The 20,567-nt window shown below is 37.8% G+C and overlaps 1 protein-coding gene across 7 annotated transcripts in view; it reads left to right on the top strand.

Moving 5' to 3' along the window:
* Positions 1–20,567, top strand: part of VPS13B (vacuolar protein sorting 13 homolog B) — a 421,101-nt gene that overhangs the window by 57,787 nt on the left and 342,747 nt on the right. For 6 of the 7 annotated variants that reach the window (XM_021386667.1, XM_021386662.1, XM_021386666.1 and 3 more), the window contains 6 exons: positions 1,011–1,148; positions 2,394–2,481; positions 7,554–7,742; positions 8,386–8,555; positions 10,322–10,516; positions 11,906–12,030. In XM_021386667.1, the coding sequence (XP_021242342.1) occupies positions 1,011–1,148; positions 2,394–2,481; positions 7,554–7,742; positions 8,386–8,555; positions 10,322–10,516; positions 11,906–12,030 (905 nt within the window). Of the gene's footprint in view, positions 1–1,010; positions 1,149–2,393; positions 2,482–7,553; positions 7,743–8,385; positions 8,556–10,321; positions 10,517–11,905; positions 12,042–20,567 lie in introns of those variants that run through there. The other variant, XM_021386669.1, reaches the window with a different exon arrangement.

The raw sequence follows: 20,567 nt of genomic DNA on the forward strand, positions 1-20,567 counted from the left end.
TCCGTGTGCCCTCCCCTTGTTGTCAGTGCCAGGGACCCTCTCTCTCACCATTCTGTCATTCAAGTCTGATGGCTCCTTCAGTTGACTACCTTATCTCCTTTTCCTGTTAGCCTCTTGTATTGGTTAAACAGGAGGAGTATGTCTAGGAGAGCAAATGCATCAGCGTGAGCTAGTGTTGCCAGTAGCTGAACCACTGAGTCACCAACTGGACTGTTTGATTTAAGGTTCACTACTTGAATTTTGGATTGCGTTGAGCAAGATTTTTGATAAAGGACTTCTGGACATTGCTCCTTCTCCATTTTCTGCCACACTCCAGGTTGAAATTAAGAAAATACTCTGTTTTTATAAGAACAGTGATGTTGTTGACACAGCTTTGCTTGTTCTCCTTATGTACTGCTACACTTAGGACTTCTTGCCTTTCATACAGGTTCTAGCTTTGGTGTGTGTGGTTAAGAATAGATGACTGGCAAAATCAGTCTCACATAGATTACCTTTTCGAAGGAATAACTCATGGTAGTAAGGTTTAAGTCTAGGAGGGAGGATTTGGGATATGGAGAAGAAAGAATGTAAAACACCATGAAGAAAGAAGAACATAAAGTAGCAAGCAGGTTATACATTGAGATAACTAACTGTTATGAATAGGTTTAATGAAGCATCTGAAAGGTGTTGGTCTATCAGAGAAGTGGAGTAGGTTGTGACAGGATGCTGCATCAGTAAGAGAATGAAGCAGATTTCAGAATAACAGTGGTCTAAAGTTATTTTCTCTTAAAACTAGTATGTGTTCTGTATTATTGTATAATATTAGCTAAGGCTGTTTTTATTAACTTGAAAAGGGGGAGGGAGTGGACAGGAACTCAGCATGACTTAAAATGATGTCTTGTTTTCATTCCTGATAAAGTATGTGACTGGAGCTCGTGTCATTAGTGTGTTAAAACAATCATAACTGCTGTTAACTCTGTTTTTCTGTTTTCTTCCCTTGCTGCATTATTATGCTTGACTGCTTTACAAAGGAGGCCTACTTCTTTAACTGTGGAGAAAATCTGAGTGTAAAAGGGAAGACATACCTTACCAATTCACTGTTTGATTACAGAAGTCCAGAAAATAATAGTATTCGTGCAGAATTTATATTGGATGCAGCTCATCATAAGGTCAGACAATTAGCTTTGTCTTACAAAAAAAAAATTTCCAATGCTTTCCAGTGAATGATTTTTTTGATCTGTGTGCTGTTAGAAATTTACGTTACTTTGTCATGTTTAACTGAATCTTACTTTGCAGATGGCCAAAAAATGATAAATGTATTTGTTTAAAAAAAACCAAAACACAAATGCATAAAAGAAACATAAAAGCCCCTCCTATCCTGAAAGGTAAATGTAATGCTTTGGTTTTTAAACATGCTAACTACTGAACATCTGCAGAGAAAAATGGACCTATGAAAGAGTCCTAGCTACAGGCCCAGCATATACTTCTTTACACTGAGGCAATAACTTGTTCATGGTCTTCAAACTGAGACCCTCTTGGAAATCAGGTCTGGGGACATATTAATTCTTTTGTCTGTGTGTGCTCCATTCCTCTACTTAGAGGAAGTTTTGCTAAATCTGCCTTACCAGTCATGAGTGTTCAGTCACAACCAGTCTGTCTGTTGTACATTAAAACTTAATTATCTGACTGTCCCCACCTTCTAAAGGCTGGATGCAGTGACCAAGATGGTCACTTCCAGGTGTGATGCCCTGTGTTGTTACTGTGCTGGTAAGCCACTTACAATTTTGAATATATCTAATTTCTTTTAAATTTGTTTTATTATGTTCACCAGTACTGATGAAGTTTAATGTGAAGACTTGCATTAAAAAGAAGTGAAATTAATTAGTGAAGTCACATACATATTCAAACACTTCTCATAGTTTTAAGTTCTAGTCTTCCCTTACCTCTTTTTTTGTTGGTTTTTGGCAAATAGGGAAGCAAATTTGATATGTATCAATGAAAGACATTTTATATAAACAATAAGTCTTGCTAAGCTATTAGTGTTTAAAGATAATATAAATAAATTAGCTTCAGTTTTGAATGTTGTCAGGCAGATCTGTTGGATGTAAGGGGTCAAGTGAAGAATACTTACTCCATTAAAGGTACTAATTAACTAGAAGTTATTGATGAATTGGTCACTGTGTCCACTGGAATTATGGATGTGCCTTTGTGTGGCCTCAAACAGAAGTTATATCACCTAGCAGAAAGGTGAATTCTTTGGGATAACCTCTGTCCTTTGTTTTGATAAGCCTTTCTGTGTGTTGATGCACAAATCCAAACACGAATATATCTCTCTTGTACCAGCCTATCAGTTGGTAATCTCAAGATTATTTCCTTATACAACATTTTCTTTGTTTGCTTTGCTTTGTTGGTAGGAGACGTACACAGAGATAGCTGGAATGCAGAGGTTTGGGGCTTTTTACATGGATTACTTGTACACAATGGAAAGCACCAGTGGCAAAGGTACCTTTTTTCTTTGTTTACCCTGTTAAATAATAGAAACAAAGACTCTTCAGACCAAACTGGTCCTTGACCAAGTTGTCCTCTAACTTACCTTAGATTTACCATCATTGTCATAGTTGAAATGGTTTCATCTCTATTGATGTGTTTGGCTGTTTGTTCTGTTGCAGATTGTTGGTGTTTCTTTTTTTTTTCTGCTTAAGTAATTCAGATGATACTACTTTTAGTCAGTGGCTAAACAGAAAATTTTCTTACAGCAGTGGTAAAGTTCATGAAATATGATGTCCATTTTCAAAATTACTATTACTGTTGACTTTGGAAAGCAACTGTTTTGAGATAACCTGGAACTATGTTGACAATCTACTTGATGCAGAAGATAAGGACTCATTTTCTCCTGTGAAGAAAATACAAGGATGAAAGAAGTGTACATTCAGAATAACTCAGCTGAAAGTATAGGTGAAGGTGACTTCTATGCTTGCAGTAATGTTTTAGATTCCCATCAATTCTTTTCCAGTTCTGAGGCAGAGTAGATTTGATCAAAGAAGTACGTCTACTTTTATGAATGTCCTAAAACCCTAGACAAAGTAGTTAATGTATAAAAAATTCACTCTAACTATTCTTATACCTTTGTTCTTATAATTAATTGCAGTGTGATCGTCAACAGTGTATTTATTGTTGACTGTAACCAACCCTTTTAAGAAATTGCTCAATTCAAAAATATTCTTTTTTAGCTCAAGGTCCTGCTATTTTCCCCTCTTCAGTTTCTTTAATGTGATATTTAATCTTTGTATATATTTTACTTCCTTGTTTTGACACTAACAATGTTTTAATTACAATCAATGCACACCACCTTCTCCTAAAAAAAAAAAAGCTAACACAGCTTAAATTATAGGAGGCAGTTACTGTGATTGTAAGATTTTTATCTATCAAGGCAATTTTGGTTTGACACCTTCTTTGCCCCTTTAACCTTTCTTGAAGCATACGATTACTGATTAAACCACAAGTACCTCCTGGATAACATTAACCTGAGGAGTTTCATCTGTCACATACAGAAATGCATTAATCACTTCTAGTATTTTGAATAAAAACAAGGTAGTGAGTCATGCACAGAAGTTTTTTGAAATTCTTCTCTATTTTTTTTTTGCTTTGCATTGCAATGCAGCACAGTAAATTCCTTGATACATTGTGTGGTATATTGCACTGATCAATGATTTGCATGACCGACAGATCTGATGGAGTGTAATTTTGAAGTTGCTTTGTTTATAATGTGTATCTGTCTATTTTGATGACATGTTTATTTTGCAGCACTCTGATGTGAACTTTTGTCAAGCAGAATTAGGCAAAGGGTTTATGGAGGGCTGGATCCTCAGTGAACAGTAACCTGGTTTTCTTTTACGTATCTGTGCAGTTTAAAAAGTAACCTGTAAGCACTGACTTCTGTAGAACTTAAAAACATCATTAAGTGTAATTTTTTCACAAACTGGTTTGTATAAATATTGTCACTTCAGTATACATGCTCACTTTCTTATACATAAAATATGTTCAAGTGAGTTGTTCTTTACATTGAAAAAGCAGGCCGTTATTAGGCCATTATTAAGCCTTTTAGAGGCTCTTGGCCTTGATATTTTTTGTGAGATTTCTTTTGCATTTCCTTATAGTGTTCGTCTGAACTGAACACAGGATAGAATCAGGAGAAGTGCTGACAAAAATGCGTGTTTGTTGCTTATTAAATAAAGCGCACCCTGACAGTAGACTGTATATTGACTTTTTTTAAATGTCCTTTTCTTTGTTTATTAAATAGGTTCTAAGTATTAGTTTCATGGGGTGTTTTTGGTTGCCTTTTAAAGAATTTTGCATTCTGCAGTATTTCCATCTGTAGACTTGAATCATCTTTGTAAGGTAGGAACATTCTGTCCACATTCTCCTTCAGAAATACAGAGGTGAAGTCATGTACATCCAACCTTTAGGCTTGCCTGGGCTACACTGAGTGAAGTGGAATTTTCTCAGGCCACATGTATGTAGATTGTACCAAAAATAATGCTTTCTATTTATTTCCGTGGAAACAACAGCCAATAACACAATGCTTTTTTTTACCATAGCCACCACCATTAGCAGTGCATTTTCACCAGCAATGAACAACAGTCTTTATACTGCACTCGCTTTTAAAAAAAAATAAAAAAAATCTGCACCAGTGGAGGTGACCCGCTGTCACCACTGCTGAAACGCAGCACCCAATGCCTCACCGTGCTCACATCCACTGTTTGGCCACCATCAATGTTCAGCAAGCAAGGAACAAAACTTATTTTTATCTTTAATGTATTTTTATTAAAAAAAAAGAGCAACAAAAAAACGAGGCTCGTGGTATTTTTGACCTTGTTTTTGTGAAATTAATGCATCAGTGCCTGGTTTGATGGAAATAGTTGCAATTTTCTGTGAGTTCTCAAGGTGTTCCTCAGATTTTTGGTGGAATTTTACTCTTCCTATACTTCACTCTTGAAATCAGTTGCTCACAAATGTATGTACAGCCATATGATGACAGGAATAAGGTGTGATTATGAGGCGACAGATATTTTTCTCTGTTAAAATAAGTCTTACGTATGGTAATGAGGCATAACCAGATTGAGTTGAATATATGATTGCAACTCTGTGCATACGATTTGAAAATCTGAAGGTAATTTATTAATGTAAACTGAAAACAGAATTGCAAATATAAAAAAAAAGGATGATTTTTTGGTCATCTTGAAACCTGTTCTCAAATTCCTTTATCAGAATGGAAAGCAGGGCTGCATATTTTTTACTGTTCACAGAACTGTTTAACCATTGCATCAAAATGCATACAATTATTTGCCGTAACTTGGGTCAGCACTGCACTGTGCCTTCCCAGTGCCGTGTTTTCAGTCCAGACTGCCCATTGCACACCGATGTTTGGCTGTTACTGAGTGATGGGTGTGTGCCTGGGGCTTGGCCACTCAGTGGGGCAGAGCTGCTAACATGATGGCACAGGGCAGGGGGTGGCTGCAGGATGGGCTGGGCTCGGCTGGCCAGCATGTGGCCTGCAGGCCATGAGTTAGATGTTCCTGGGCTAAGTGCTTTCACTATCCACTTCTTCTAGGCTTTTAGGGACAAAGTTAATATTTCTGCAAAGTAGTCAGGCCTGGGGAGGCTTGCAGACCGTTAGGTGAGCTCTGTGGCATATTCTAGTACCCTCAGTTTACTGGGCAACCTTTCTTCTTGCCAGTGCTTAGAAGCAAGTCTTCCGGTAGAGAATGATTTAAGCACAAGGGGAAAAAAGAACATTCAAAGCATCCTCTCTTCCTCTTCTGCTGAGCTTGCTTCACCCGGAAATGGGACTGGTCTACTACAGCTGACAGAAAACTAAGGTTCTCTCAGGCAGCCAGAAACAAAACATGCATTCTTTAGGAAAAAAGAGGTTTGTCTTGAAGCTGTGAAGCACACTGTGCTCTGCTGCTCCACTGTGAAGCCTTGGCTGCTCAGAAGTTCACAGATCCAATGCCTCCTTGACAAAGTGGTAGGTCAGCTATCAGCAGCAGCTGCAGCTCCCGCTGTTCAGTCTGACCAGCTGTTGTCTTGCCCTTTATGTTAGTGCAGGCAGGTTATCTTGGTGAGGAAGATGACATAACTAGAATTTGGAGACAATATTATCCTGATTTTGTCATAGTTCACTACAAGTGTGCATTCTTTCTTACTGTAACAGAAAGACAGGAATTTATTAGATTAATGTAGAGAAATAAACTTTATTTGCATCCAGGTGGATAGTTTGAAAGCAATAGGGATGGGATCTGCCTTGCATAGTGAGTTGATGTACAAGATCCAGATTGGATAAAGGGTTAAGAGTTTAGAAGTTAACAGTAAAAGATTTGCATCATGGAAAAAGTAGGTGCATCGTGTGCATAGCCTTTGGTTTTTGTGGCTTGACTTCCTTTAAGAGCACAAAGAGAACATGCCAAATGGACAGTTCTCTAATTGTGCATGCATGACATTCTGAACACCATGGTGAAGCAACTGCAATGACTGTCTTGCCTGTTTTTCCTATTTGTCACAGCTTTGACCATAAGGTTACGGACTATTGCGCTTTGTAAGGAGTAGGCGCTATCCAGATTCAGTGAATGAATTAAACTGTCGTCTTTCAGTTTTATCTCATATTTTCTTTTTTGTAGGCTAAATGCTCTGAGAATCCATTTAGTCTTGATTCTTATTTTGTCAGACTGTTGATTTGTTGATTTGCATAATGGTTTGTGAGATATTTAATGTTTTGTGCTTGTACCAAAATAATGAAGACTGTTGTAATAATGAGTTACTGGGGAAAAAAATGGAGTTTTGTGAACTAAGTGTTAGAGGTGCGAAGATATTGTTTTATAAACCAGATGTAAGAGGAAAATTTAAGTGTCTGAAATTTGCTTAATTTAACCAAATTTTCCATGAAGTATATTTAGAGAACTGCAGGCATAGTGTTTTGTAGGTGACTGTTATACACTGAATCCGTGTACCTCATTATGAGAAAACTGATAGTTATACTTCAGTTGGTACAGTATGTTCTGAACACAAGACTGTTGATCTTTTGGATACAGAGATTTACTGTGGTAGTTCTGAAAAATTGTTTGAGACAAAATGATTCAAGAAGTTTCCATTCCCACTGTCCCTGCTTTACCTCATCATTGAATGGAAGGGAGGGCTTATCTGTCAGTCTGATTTAGAAGGTATTGAAAAGCAAAGCTGTCTTTGGCATCCTGGTTTAAGGTTCTGCAGAAGTTTGGATATTGTTAAAGAATCAGAAACTTGAGAGTTACAAGGATAATAAAGAAGTCCCTCACTGATTAGGTTAGGCTGTGCGTGGTTGTGAGGCAGAATCTTGCCCTGTTTGCTGAACATTAGATGGGAACAGCTCTTGTTTAAATACATTAAAGCTCTCATAGTATATTCCTGTGTTCAACTTGTGCTATGTTTCTTGTGAAAATCTTTGATCTCTGGATTTGAAACAAAAATAACTGAGCACATTAAAATTTTATGTCCAATTGTTTGGTGTAACTTGTTGCTATTTATAAAATTTCTTGTAGTTTCTGGGAATCAGCAAGACCCTTCAGTGAAGAGTGAAGATTTTGGAAATGTTCAGGAGATGTCTACGAAAAGCCTCATTGTGGGTCCACTCAATCTTCGACTGGATAGCAGTGCAGTGCACCGGATAATGAAAATGATAGTTTGTGCTCTAGAACATGAATATGAGCCGTATAGCAGAACTAAGCCAGGTTTGCTCCTATTTCTTATACAAAATATATAGAATTAAACCAGAATTTCAGTAATTTTTGAAGTTGAAAATTCCAAATAGTTAAAATCTGCCAGGGGATATTACCATTCTAAAGAAGCAAAATTTTAAATAAAAATGAAACATTCATGTATCCCCATCAGTGCTGGCTGTACCTCTTAAGATAATTCCAGGCATTTTGACCTTCAGACAATCTAAAGCTATTTGATTCAGTCATTAGTCTCTTATTGGGTGGAGGGCTTATTTCACTGAGAACTTGAAGTTCTCTTTGGATTCTTAGCGAAGAAAGAATGCCTGTTGACATTTATTTGTTTCAAGTAATAGTTAAACTGGACAAAAATTGAATGGAAATAAGTTGTGGTAAAACAGGATGATTCTTGCATAAAACTAAAACAGCTTTATAGATTTCTCACATCTAAAACTTGGATTTTCCTCACTTTGAAATCCAGTTACTGCTGCATTTAGCCTTAGAACCTGTGAATAAAAAAATTATGAATGATTAAGTGTATTAAATATGGAGGAAAGAAATTTGCTTTCCATATTTTGTTAGTCCCTAACTGTTGTTGAAAAAGCCACTGTAGTCTTTCGTATTTTAGTGAAACTTATGTGATCTTGGTTAATTTTAGATCTTATAGATGGAACTAGAACTATGCCAAGCTCAGAAGAAATAGCATCGTTGGAGGAATACATTCCCACTCGACTTACAACGTTCACCATTCTTAAATGTACAATTATAATCCCTGTGGCAGAGTTCAATTTACTTGACCACTTGATGCCTGTAATCATGGGTGAGAAGGTATGTATGTACCAACACTTACTCACTTCTTTATATCAGTATGTGTTATTTCTTAGAAATGATTAAAGCTGAAATACATGAAGCATGTTGAACATGTATTGCCTTAATACCAGCCTGGTTACACCTGTGCTTTTTATCTCTGTCTTCATGGGAAATACTGAAAATTGAAACTATACCTATCCTGGGGTGGAACTGAATTTTCTCACTGAACTATTATGCTTTGTGCCAGATGTGTTACTGATTTCCAAATGAGTTTGGTGCACATGATCTTTCCCTGTAGATGACTAAGACCAGTGGTGTGTGCAGTAACTAGCTAGATTTGTTAAAACTGAAGGTTTTGCTTGTACCCCTTTGGAGTTGCCTGTTTCAGATTGTCTGTTGTTACATCTCCTCTCATAGTAAACCTTGGACAAGAGTCTGTCTCCTTCTTCTGTCCCCTCCCAGTAGGTAGCTGTATATAGTAGCAGGATCTCTCCTTGTCCTTCTCCAAGCTGAGCATGCCAGTTATCTCAGTCTCTCCCAAAAGAGGGCTTATGTGCTCTACCTCTCCTTTCAACTTTGGTAGTCCTCTGAGAAATTCGTTCTGTTCTGTCCATGTCTGTTTTGTACTAATGTATTACTCTGTTTTAGCAGAAACTATGAAAAAATATAGGTGGACGTAAGAAATTGCATTTTCTTTCTTGTTGAGAAATCTGGCATGATTGCAAATATGTAATATATTGTTGTGTAAAGGTTAGATGACCATGAGTTTAGTATGGTGATAGTGCTTCGGAGTGATAAAAAGTAAATATTTTATAGAATAAAATCTTTGCATATCCCTGGGTTGGGTTGGCCTTGGCCAGCTGCCCACACAAGTGATCTCTCACTCCTTCTCCACAGGAAGGGAGAGATAAAGACGGGAGGGTCACTTACCAGTTGCCATTGCAAGGAAAACAAGACTTAGCTTGGAGAAAATTAGTTTATTGCCATTTAAAATGGATTTGGATAGTGAGAAACTAGCCCTCATTCCCCCTTTCTCCCAGGCTCAATTTCACTGCTTCATTCTTGATTTATATACCTCTCTTTCTCTCATGAGGAAAGGAAACATTGTGCTCAGTCCGTAGCTTTCCGTTTCTGCTGCTCCTGCTTCCTCACACTTTCATCCTGCTCTGTGGTGAGCCCCACCCACAGAATGCTCTCCTTGAGGAAAAGCCTGCTCTGACATGGATTCCTCTGCAGGCTGCAGTGGGGATACCTTCTCTAGCATGGTCTTTTCCAAGGACTGCGGGGGAAGAACTTCTGCTCTGGCACCTGGAGCACCTTCTCCCTCTCCTCCTTTGCTGACCGTGCTGCTGTTTCTCACTTATTTTCTCCTACAACTCAGCTTGTGTGGTGTTTTTGCCCTTTCTTATGTACATTTCCATGGAGGCACCATCAGTTTGTCCGCTGGCCTCAGCTGTGCCCTGTGGTAGGGCTGTGGTGGTGGCTAGAACTGGCCTATCCTCACACAGGCCTCCCCTGCGGGTACCCACCTGCCAACACCTGGGTTCTCACACACAGTACAATTCTGGCTAAAAATGTTTTAAGTGAATTGTAAACTTCTACCACAGAAGAAGTTACTTTGAAAATATTTAAGAATGCATATTATTTTGATCGTAAGGCTGCGGCAATCAGTAAATTTGATTACATGTGGATTTGTTTTTTCATGTGTGTATAGTTTGAAAGAAAGAGATGTTTAGAGTGTAATATGTAAGTGTAATAGTTGTATGCTTTTTCCCCTCCCATAGAACTTCAGTGGATTGCTGAATGCTACAAGCTTCCAGCCCCTACGGCCTTTACCTTCTGTCAGAATACTAGTGGATAAAATCAACCTGGAACACTCCGTACCAATGTATGCCGAGCAGCTGGTACATATGGTCAGCAGCCTCAGCCAGCCATCTGATAACCTTCTTCATTACTGTTATTCACACTGCTATCTGAAGGTAAAGGAAGTCTTGAGCTCTGTTTCTTTTTGCAGGATGGTGAGAAAAAGTTAAAACAAGTATAGGTAATCCTTAGTTGTAACAGTTAAGTTTCCAGGGAGAGTGTTTTCAGGATGTGCCAAGTACATCCTGCAGAATATTATTATTTGGGATTGCTACTTCTGAGTGGAGCCAAATGTTCTGTAACATGAACATAGAACTTGACATGAAGCAACAATGCAAACTGTAACTCCAAGGTTCTTGTGGCAGTATTGAGTTAAAATAATTTGAGGAAACATTTCCCCTATTTAAAGATAACAGTTGCAGAATATGTAGATTGCAATGAATTATATGTAGCAACTTGGTATGATGTTATGAGGAAGAAATATTGCTTTTTCATTATATTAGTACAGCAAAGCCTTCACAATGAGGTATGCAGAGACCCTTGCCAAACAACTTCAGATATTTTCATTATAGGAGGAAAAAACTTTGAACATTCTCAATTAAAGATCCATTATAAAAGGAGTTCTTATTGCTAGCCTGAGAGAAATTTAAGAAGTTGTGAAATTATTCAGTTGCTGTCTGCTGAGATATTAATTGAATTGAAAACTGAAATCTCAGGACGAGTTTTAAGGTAGGCCTCACATCCTTTTAAGATGTGCTTTCCTCTCAGGCAATCTGAAAGACATTTGAATGCAAATAAAATGTTAATACTGTCTACTGATTGCTAAAATTTTCAGTTATCCATTCACCTGTGTGCTGATATCTTAAATAGAAATTTAAACAATGAAATTCTTACTGCCTGCATAAAAAACACTGTCCCAGAATTACATGGCAAGCTTTCAGTTTTCTGACTGATGTGTTTACTCCTGTCACATGTAATGTGATTAGAACAGCAATACGCAAGTCATCTATTTGGTTTTTGGTTTGAGGACTTTTTCGGTTCAAGACAGTTTTAGCAGATGTTTGATCAGCTTTTTCGAGAGGTGGAGTATAATATTGAGAGTTACAACTGTCCCTTTTCCATACTGAACAGGGGGAAATCATAGAGAGTTATGGAGGTGAAATTTTTAGGTTGTCTCATTAAGAAAAAAGCTTTGAAGGGTATAATCTCATTTCCTTAAATACCACTTTTCTAGCTAATGTTGCTACAATAAGAAAAAATGTTACTTGACTGAAAGACGATGTGCAGTCTTCAAATTTAAAAGATACAGAATAATGTATTTTAACTGTTTTTAAGTAATACTTGTTTCAGCAAAAAATATCTAAAAATATATTTTTTACAATACAAGTAACTAAAATATAGAATATATATTCAATATGTTTTCAAAAAGTCAGTGTACATAGAAGTAATCTGAAAATGATCTAATCATGATAGTACACAGTTTGACTAGCTGCATTTGTTTACAGGTATTTGGTTTTCAAGCAGCATTGACCTCTTTGGACAGCAGAGGACTGTACTGCTTCCCTGTTCCAGTTATTCCCTCTTTCAGTACTGCTCTTTATGGCAAACTGATCAAGTTTCCCAAATATTGGTAAGCATGAAGTATGTACAGTGTGTTTAAGTAACATACTCATTTTTATAATAAACAGTTTAAAAATGCCAAGCTTCATATGTGTAGTTCCCTAAACTCTTTGTCTCTTCTGTGATATTCTACTGTGAAGTATGTTATCATTAATAAGTCTCTCTGTAAGGATACCTGTTAATCAGAATTTCAGATCCTTGTTTGGCTGAAAGAGGCTATGCAAACTCTGTAGTAAATGAACTTACGACTGTAAATGTTAATGTATATTTTTTAATATATTAATTGTATTTATAAAACTATTTTCAAGAGAATGCATTTTGGCGATGCATTGGACAAAAAAGTTTTCTTAGTAACTGCCTCTAATACTTTTTTAGTGACTAAATAATTGTAAGGAATACTACATATAATAACAGGTAAACAGGATAATGTGTCAAATATTTTGGCTTCATATTTTGTGTTCTATGTTTGTGCAAGTTTATTAGATTACTTGAAAGGGGGAAAATATAGAGTACTGGATTTATTCTTAGTTCTACATACAGAATACACTAGGTTTTCTCTTACAAGCTGTGATACTGTCTTAAATGTAAGAGCGTAATCTGGACACCACCAGGTGGTAGCAGCTTAATTGACTTTCTCATATTTTCCATCAGTAGTCCATAACAGTACTAATCATTTCAACTGAACTGCTGTTTTGTTGTGACACATTGCTTAAAAAAAAAAAATAGACCAGGATAACCAATAATCAGCACGTACTAATTAGAGCACGTTAGGACTCTGGTAGGATTGACACAGCCTTTCCTGACATAACCTGACACTTAACATTGAGCTCAGGTTTGTGATACTTAGTTAATTGTGGAAATATGTTACTGTTTAACAGCAAACTTACATTTATGTAGTGTATTGCAAGAACTCATGGATAGTTGTGCAACATGATAATTTTAGAGATTAAAGTGGTTGAAATATCTGACAAGTTAACTGGTATTTGAATCTTAGTGCTTTCTCATGAGTGCACTTGTGCTCTCTTTTGCATTTGCTTGCTTTCACTGTGCTTGGTCATTCATGGTTGATTTCTTGCACTCTCACACATGTGCTGCTGAATGCTGTTTATAACATTCCCTTTCATGTGCTTTGTCTCTTTTTCTCTGCTTTCCCCTCCCCCTAGTATTATGATGTGTGCCCAGCTGGAAAATAGAGTATGGTAGACTAATAATATGGAGAAAAAAAAACCAAACAAGCAGTAGTTTTGAGGGTGGGGGGGAATGGTGCTGCCTTAACATAGCAATTCAAATTTTATTAATAGATTTTTGCGAGACCAGAAGGAGTGTATTTTAGAATTTTAATAGTAACTTTCTCACTTTCTGTGACATGATATCCTTCTAAAGGTTATTTATTAGCAGTGTGAAATAATTATATAAAATTAACTTATTCCAACAATTTATCTAAACTAAGCAACACCAATTTGCGGGTAATAAAGTAGAAAAACAAATGAGTACAGCAGCAGCCAGGTTAAATGAAGTGTAGTTTGAAGTGAATAAAACTCCAGATGAAATACATCAAATAGCACTTGAACTAAATCGAAATCAGCACAAGGACTGAGAGCTTCATTGAAGTCATGCAGTGAGTGAGAATTAGTCTGGTCGGATAACCTGGTAATGTCATTAAACTTAAATTCATTTTCCTTCCCCCCCCTCCCCCAAATTATACCACCTGTTTTATTTGGATTTTTAGATTTCACATTCCAGAGTTTCTTAAAGTACACACATCTGATGCTACTTGTGTTCTTCTATTTCTTGGTTGAAAATATATACCACAGACCATACTGTTTAAAAACAAAGTCATTTTATGAACTGTTATGGAATCCCTCAGGTAGTATGTTTTGAGTTAGCAGTGAAAATCTCAACTTTATTTCTGACATAAATCAGAAGAATAGCTTTGTTTTCTAGTTTCAATATAATAATCTCAAAACATATACTGTATATTAAATATTGTTGTAATATTTATTTTGAAAAACTTCAGCTGATAAACATCAGTAGCATATTCTAACAAAATTTCAGCAACAGCCCAATAAATTCCAGTAAATTACCGTTAAGGTAGCGAAAGTGCTGTTTCATTTTACTTACTAGATTGATGTCTGCTTTAATTTCAGTTAATACACGTTCTTCTGGTAAATGAAATTGGTTCAAACTTACTAGTCAACTATGTCTTTGTCATCTTTTAAATTGTTGTGTACTTATTTTCATATTTAAATAAAAACATCTGGTATTTTATTTGCATCAAGTACAACAAGACGCAAAATACTATGTTAGTGTCAATATTTTACAGCTCCTTTATGTAGTGTTGCGTGCCAGATTGTAAAGCAGCTTTCAAAGATTTCAGGAGGATGTCTTAAAAACAACTGAGAATTAGCAGAATATGGTTTAAAGCCCAGAATGGATGACAGGAATGTTTATGACCAAACAGAAATCTTGAGAGGAGTTAGCCAAAAGGGAAGAAAAAAAAAAGCTACAATTTCTGTGGTAACAGATGAGATATCTCATGGTAGGCAGTTCAGTGTTAAGAACCCTCTATTATTTTATAAAATACCACTTTATTGTACTTCTGCATAATATTGAAGTTAGAGTGTAGATTCTGAATGATCTTCCTTTTATTTTTTTCCAATATCTGGAATTTTTGGATGGTCATCCATGTTTTATGAGCCAGGAATTAGTCTTGTATTCATTTCATTGTTTTTCTTCTTTTCTTGCTTGTCTTCTCTTTGTTCTCTTTTGGTGATAAGTATTCCAGACTCTCATCTTCCATTATCCATTTCTGGGAAGGCTCACCTGTGACAGCTTTTGACTTTCTGAAACCTAGTGGAATAAGGACATAACTGGGCATGTTACCTAGATGCTGTAGGTGTTATCTTATCTCTGCATCCTTTCTATTTGGTTAATCAATGCAGTAGTTCATTTTCAGGGAGTTGATAGTTCCTTCTTTCTTATTTTGAGACCGGAGCAGTAGCTGCGGGCTTGCTGTCTACAGGGAGCACCAGCATGAACTTGTGTGATATCTGGTAATGTTAAATTTGAGTGTGTGAATGAACGTTTTATGAAGAAGTTGAGTTGCTGCTGAGTAAATTAGTGTCTGAGATGTCATGGTCTGCACTTGAGTGATCACAGAATACACAGCAGTTACTGAATGTTCTTTATATCTGAACATCCTGAAAGGAATCATTACGAGATGATGCTGAATGAGATCACATGGTATGTGTCGGACAACTGGGGGATCCGGCCTAGCCAGCACAGATTGACAAAAGACAGGTTGTGGTTGACCAACCTGATCTCCTTCTGTGATCGAGTGACCCACCTGTGAATGAGGGAAAGGCTGTCAGTGTGGTCTACCTAGACTTCAGCAAAGCCTTTGACACTGTCTCCCACAGTATTCTCCTGGAGAAGCTGGCAACCTGTGGCTTGGACAGGTACTCTCCTTGCTGAGTAAAGAACTGGCCATTGGACTGGGCCTGTAGAGTGGTGGTGAATGGAGTTAAATCCAGCTGGCAATCGGACACAAGTGGTGGTCACAAGTGGTGTTCCCCAGTGGTCAGTATTGAGGCCTGTCCTGTTCATTATCTTTATTGATGACCTGGATGAGGGCATTGAGTGCACCCTCAGTAAGTTTGCAGATGACAATGAGTTGGCAGAAAGTGTAAGTCCGCTTGGGGATAGAAAAGTCCCTTCAGAGGGATCTGGACAGGCTGGATTGCTGGGCTGAAGCCAATGGGATGAGGTTCAACAAGACCAAGTGCTGGGTCCTGCACTTTGGCCACAACAACCCCAGGCAACATTACAGGCTTGGGGCAGAGTGGCTGGAAGACTGCATAGAGGAAACAGACCTGGGGGTGTTGGTTGACACTCAGCTGAACATGAGCCAGCAGTGTGCCCAGGTGGCCAAGAAGGCCCATGGCATCCTGGCTTGTATCAGAAATAGTGCTGTCGGAAGGAGCAAGGAAATGATTGTCCCTCTGTACTCAGCCCGGTGAGGCTGCACTTCCCCTATTGTGTTCAGTTTTGGGCCCCTCACTACAAGAAAGACATTGAGGCTCTGGAGCATGTCTGGAGAAGGGCAGTAAAGCTGGTGAGGGGTCTGGAGCACAGACTTTATGAAGAGTGGCTGAGGGAACTGGGGTTGTTCACTCTGGAGAAGAGGAGGCTCGGGAGATCTTACCGCTCTCTACAATTGCCTGAAAGGAGGTTGTGGTGGGGTGGGGGTCAGCCTCTTCTATGTAACTGGTGGTAGGGCGAGAGGGAATGGCCTCAAGTTGCACCAGGGGAGATTCAGGTTGGATATTAGGAAGAATTTCCTCTCTGAATGAGTGGTCAGGTGTTGGAATGGGCTGCCCGACGGAGTTGGTGGAGTCACTGTATCTGGTGGTGTTCAAGAAATGCTTAGATATTGTACTAAGGGACGTGTTGTAGTGGGGAAATGACTGTAAAGGTAAATATTTACTATGTCTCTACCATCTGTTACATCTGTATTAGATTGGCATGCTAGGTCATAACCTCCTTTTGGCTAACTATTATACAATGACAATTAAGAAACATGCCTTGCCTCTGCAGCCTGTTGCATTTTCAGTTTTCTTACCTGACTTTCTAGCTTTTACTTTGATTTTGTGGCCATGTAAATGTCAGATGGATGCTTTGTACTCAGAATTGCATCTTTTCCATTTATAACTTTAAAATTAACATTACAAAATAGGTGAGGGTTCTGAAGACCTTGCTCTACTACTTTTTAGATTTCTGCTGTAACTTAGTTATTGTAAAAGTAACAGCGTAAAAGTGTTCTTTTATCCTTTTACAGCTTTAATTCTGTTTTCCTCCATGCTGGCTTAATCAAAGCCATGTAGTGGTATGCCACGCTTTGGCAGAATTCATCATTTTATTTGTGCTCCTGTCTAGTAAGGAGAAGTTTTGATGTGTACCTGCTCTTCTGAGTCATCTTGAAAATCCTGCATGCTTTTAATGATATCAGAGAACGAGACCAATTCATGCTGGTTCACAAACAGTACAGCATTTGAAGATCTGGTTTGTTGAACAGTTAGAGGTTGTTGGTTAGCAAGGAACTTGTCTCCTTTACCAGCAAGGTGCTACTGTGACGGTAGTAGAACATTTTAGGATTTGTTGCATGCTGAAGAGGGAGGATTGAAAGTATGCAATGGGGAAATCAGGTGAACTCTGTTACTGTTGTGACTAAAACATATTTTCAGGGTAGTTGGGTAGTTCCAGGGGAGTAATGCTGCTTACAACTAGAAATGGTGGTAGATTTGTGAGCTTGTGAGCTGTGAGATGCAGCTGTCATGCAGTTCAGTGCAGTGGTGCGCTAGTCCGAGACAAGTGGACCCTGGCAAGAAACACAGACATATCCAAAGTCTGTGAACGTTAAATCATAAATCAAGGAAGTTCTCCAATAAATTGACACTTGCGTCTTGAATTTGGCAGCCTGGTTTACTGGCTAGTCACAGTAAATCAAGAGTAATGTCAATTTTGGCTGAATGTGGATTGTGTTTCACATGGGCAGCTGAGGGGTATGCTTGGATCCTGAGTCAGAAGCAGAAACAGGTTGAAAACACATGAAACTCATTTTGTAGCATTCAGTTATGACTATTAGTTATGTCAGTAATTGGATATAACTGCCAGATGAAAATTCAGGGTATCCTTCGAAACAGAAAGTATCGAAGATTGCATGCCTGAACAGATGCCATCAGTGCATGGGACAGCAGAGTGTTTCAGCCACATCAGTGTAATGTGAGTTAGAGTGAGCACGTGTGAAAACCTGCTTGAACTGTTGAGATATGTCAGTGATATGGACTGTGCAGGAACTGACAAAAACAGACGTGGGTTCTGAAGAGGTATAACTGCCTCAGATGCGAACAGTCAGTCTAGGGAGTATGCAGGATTACTTCAGCGCTGTTACTTTTATGCCATTGCCTAGAAAATGCATCAAACCAAAACACCAAATTGAACTTAATTTTGGTTGGGATTTTCACTATGGCTGTCCATCATTGTTGGAAGAGCAGGTATGTCAGTATATCATAGTAAGCTGTGAACATGGCTATAGGGTGATTTAACAGCTTTAGCATGAGAATGATCTTTCACTGAAAGCAGTTTAACATACCTTTATAATAAAAGTTAAGTAGGCTATGCTTGCAAATAAGAATGAAGGCGCGTAAGGAACTTCTGCAGAATATTTTTTGATTGGTATTGATATTAATATATCGAGGTTCAGCAAGAACATTTTGTGGCACTTTCAGCTGTGGTATTCTGGAAGGAACAGTTGTCAGTTATCAAGGACGACCCTCTGCCCAGGAGGGGTTTTGCATTCTGCGTACATGACTTGTAGCTTGATTACTGTGATTACAAATTAACTTCAGTTGAAAACTTCTAGTATAGTTTTTTTAATTAAGTCCAGATCTAATGTTACTGCTTTTTAGCAGATGTGGCAGGCAGCATTCAGCAAATCTGTTAAAAGTGCACTTTTTAATCAATGTAAATTGGAAGCAGTTGTATTTTTCAGTTTTCTCCATGAGGAGGAAAACCAGCAAAATTGACTGCAAGGGGTGGTCATCTGTACTGTTTCTAGTGTAATTACTTAGGTTAATTAATCGTCAAGGCTCTTCAGTGAAAATAAATTAAACCTATTAACTAGTATCTGCTCAGGGAAAGTGATTGCACATGGTGAATACATTATCCTGGTTTAGTAACTGTTGCCATTAGTATTTGCTGAGATTTGTGCTAAGGACAAGTAAATGGAACATCATTTAAAATGTGTAGGATATTCAGCTTTAAAGCTTTTTTTTTTGCTTTACTTGAGACCGGCGAGAGATAAGTAAAACTTTCTGTCATGATGTTTAATTGCAGTCATGTTGAATTAATGCTAAAGAAAATTGGAATCCCTAAGACACATACCTTTTTTGCTAGATGAATTTGGAAATTCTGTTTCTTAGTATTACCACCAATTGTAGAAAACTGGCGAGGCTTTTCAGTGATTCTCACTTTGAGTCTTTACCTGTGTAAACTCTAGCCTCTGGAGATCGACAGTGGCAATTCTTCACACAGTATTTGTTTTTTCTCTCTCCAGAATTTTGCCTGCAATTGCTGTCGCTTTTTCTCCTTTAATTCTGTCAATGAATCTTGAAGAGAAATAGTATCTGAGGTTGCATCTACACTACTAAATAAAACATGCCTGTAACCAGCATCCTGCTTTGGATTAAGCTTTCGGCATGCTTGGTCTCTTCAGCATTGCTTAAACATTGCTTGAGGAAAGTGTAGTTGGTATGTACAGTCACAGACTGTTGCTGATGCCTGCACTTGGCTTTGCTTAGTTGTCTAGTAAACATATAGCCTGCTCAAAACTTGCATGCTGAAATTAAGAGCACAGAGCACAGCTGTTCTCATCTTGCTAGCAAGACTCATTCAAATGTTGGTTGTTATGTCGGTTTTTGAAGTGTACTTTAGTGTTACAGTTGTTCTTTTCCCTTCTGTTTTTTCTTTACAACTTTCTTTTTAAATGAAAATGTCATGGGAATTGATAGGAATAAAAGCATTGTTGTAAAATATTTTAGCTGTTCAGTTCTGTAACTGCAAGAAAATAGGTTGACTTTACAAGCATTAAGACTTATAGTTCCCTATAGAATTATGTTGTTGAAATGGTATGAAATTGTATACCATAGCATATCCTTTGACTCTGTGGAGCTTGCCTCAGATTTGTAGGCTTCGTTACCACCTGGAACGAAGTACCATAAACTCTCTAGTTTTTATACACCTATTTTTGTAAGCATGTTAATGTGACTAGCTCAGATGAATTTGATAACCATGACAAGTGGTGACCAAGTAACTGTGGACTTGAAAATATTAAAAAAAAAAAAGCTGTATTTATTTCCAATCCAAGCAACAGGTAAACCAAATATAAAGGCTTTTTTATGTACATATTCAGCAACACCTTTGAAAGTATGCTGAAGTAATCTGTCTGTACATACTGAGGAACAGGTACTGTGTTGAACACATGCTAATGTCTGGATGTCCACTGGACCCTGTATGTTTGGTATGCATTGTCTGATTTTCATTAGCTTTTGATATTACAAGGATCATGAGCTTCTGATTTCTGAAACAGTTTCTTTTTTTCCTGAGAATTTTGGAGGGCAATTTGAACAAAAAAGGAAGAAGAAAAGAAGAACTGAAGTCAGGCTTCCATTAAGAGAACAGGCTGAGGGAGCTGGGGCTGTTCAGCCTAGAGAAGAGAAGGCTCCAGGGAGACCTGGGAGTGGCCTTTCGGTATCTAAAGGAGGGCTGTAAGAAGGAAGGGGACAGACTCTTTAGTAGAGTCTGTTGTGATAGAATTAGGGGAAGTGGTTTCAAACTAAAAGAGGGGAGATTTGGACTGGATATAAGGAAAAAGATTTTTACAAGAAGGATAGTGAAGTACTGAAACTCTTGTAGTGTGATACCTGGGAGAGGAAGATAAATCCATGGGCATTTTTGTGTCTTTCCTTCTTGTATACTACTATGGTCTTC

Source organism: Numida meleagris, chromosome 2 (genome assembly GCF_002078875.1).
Source record: "Numida meleagris isolate 19003 breed g44 Domestic line chromosome 2, NumMel1.0, whole genome shotgun sequence".
NCBI classification, from domain to species: Eukaryota; Metazoa; Chordata; class Aves; order Galliformes; family Numididae; genus Numida; species Numida meleagris.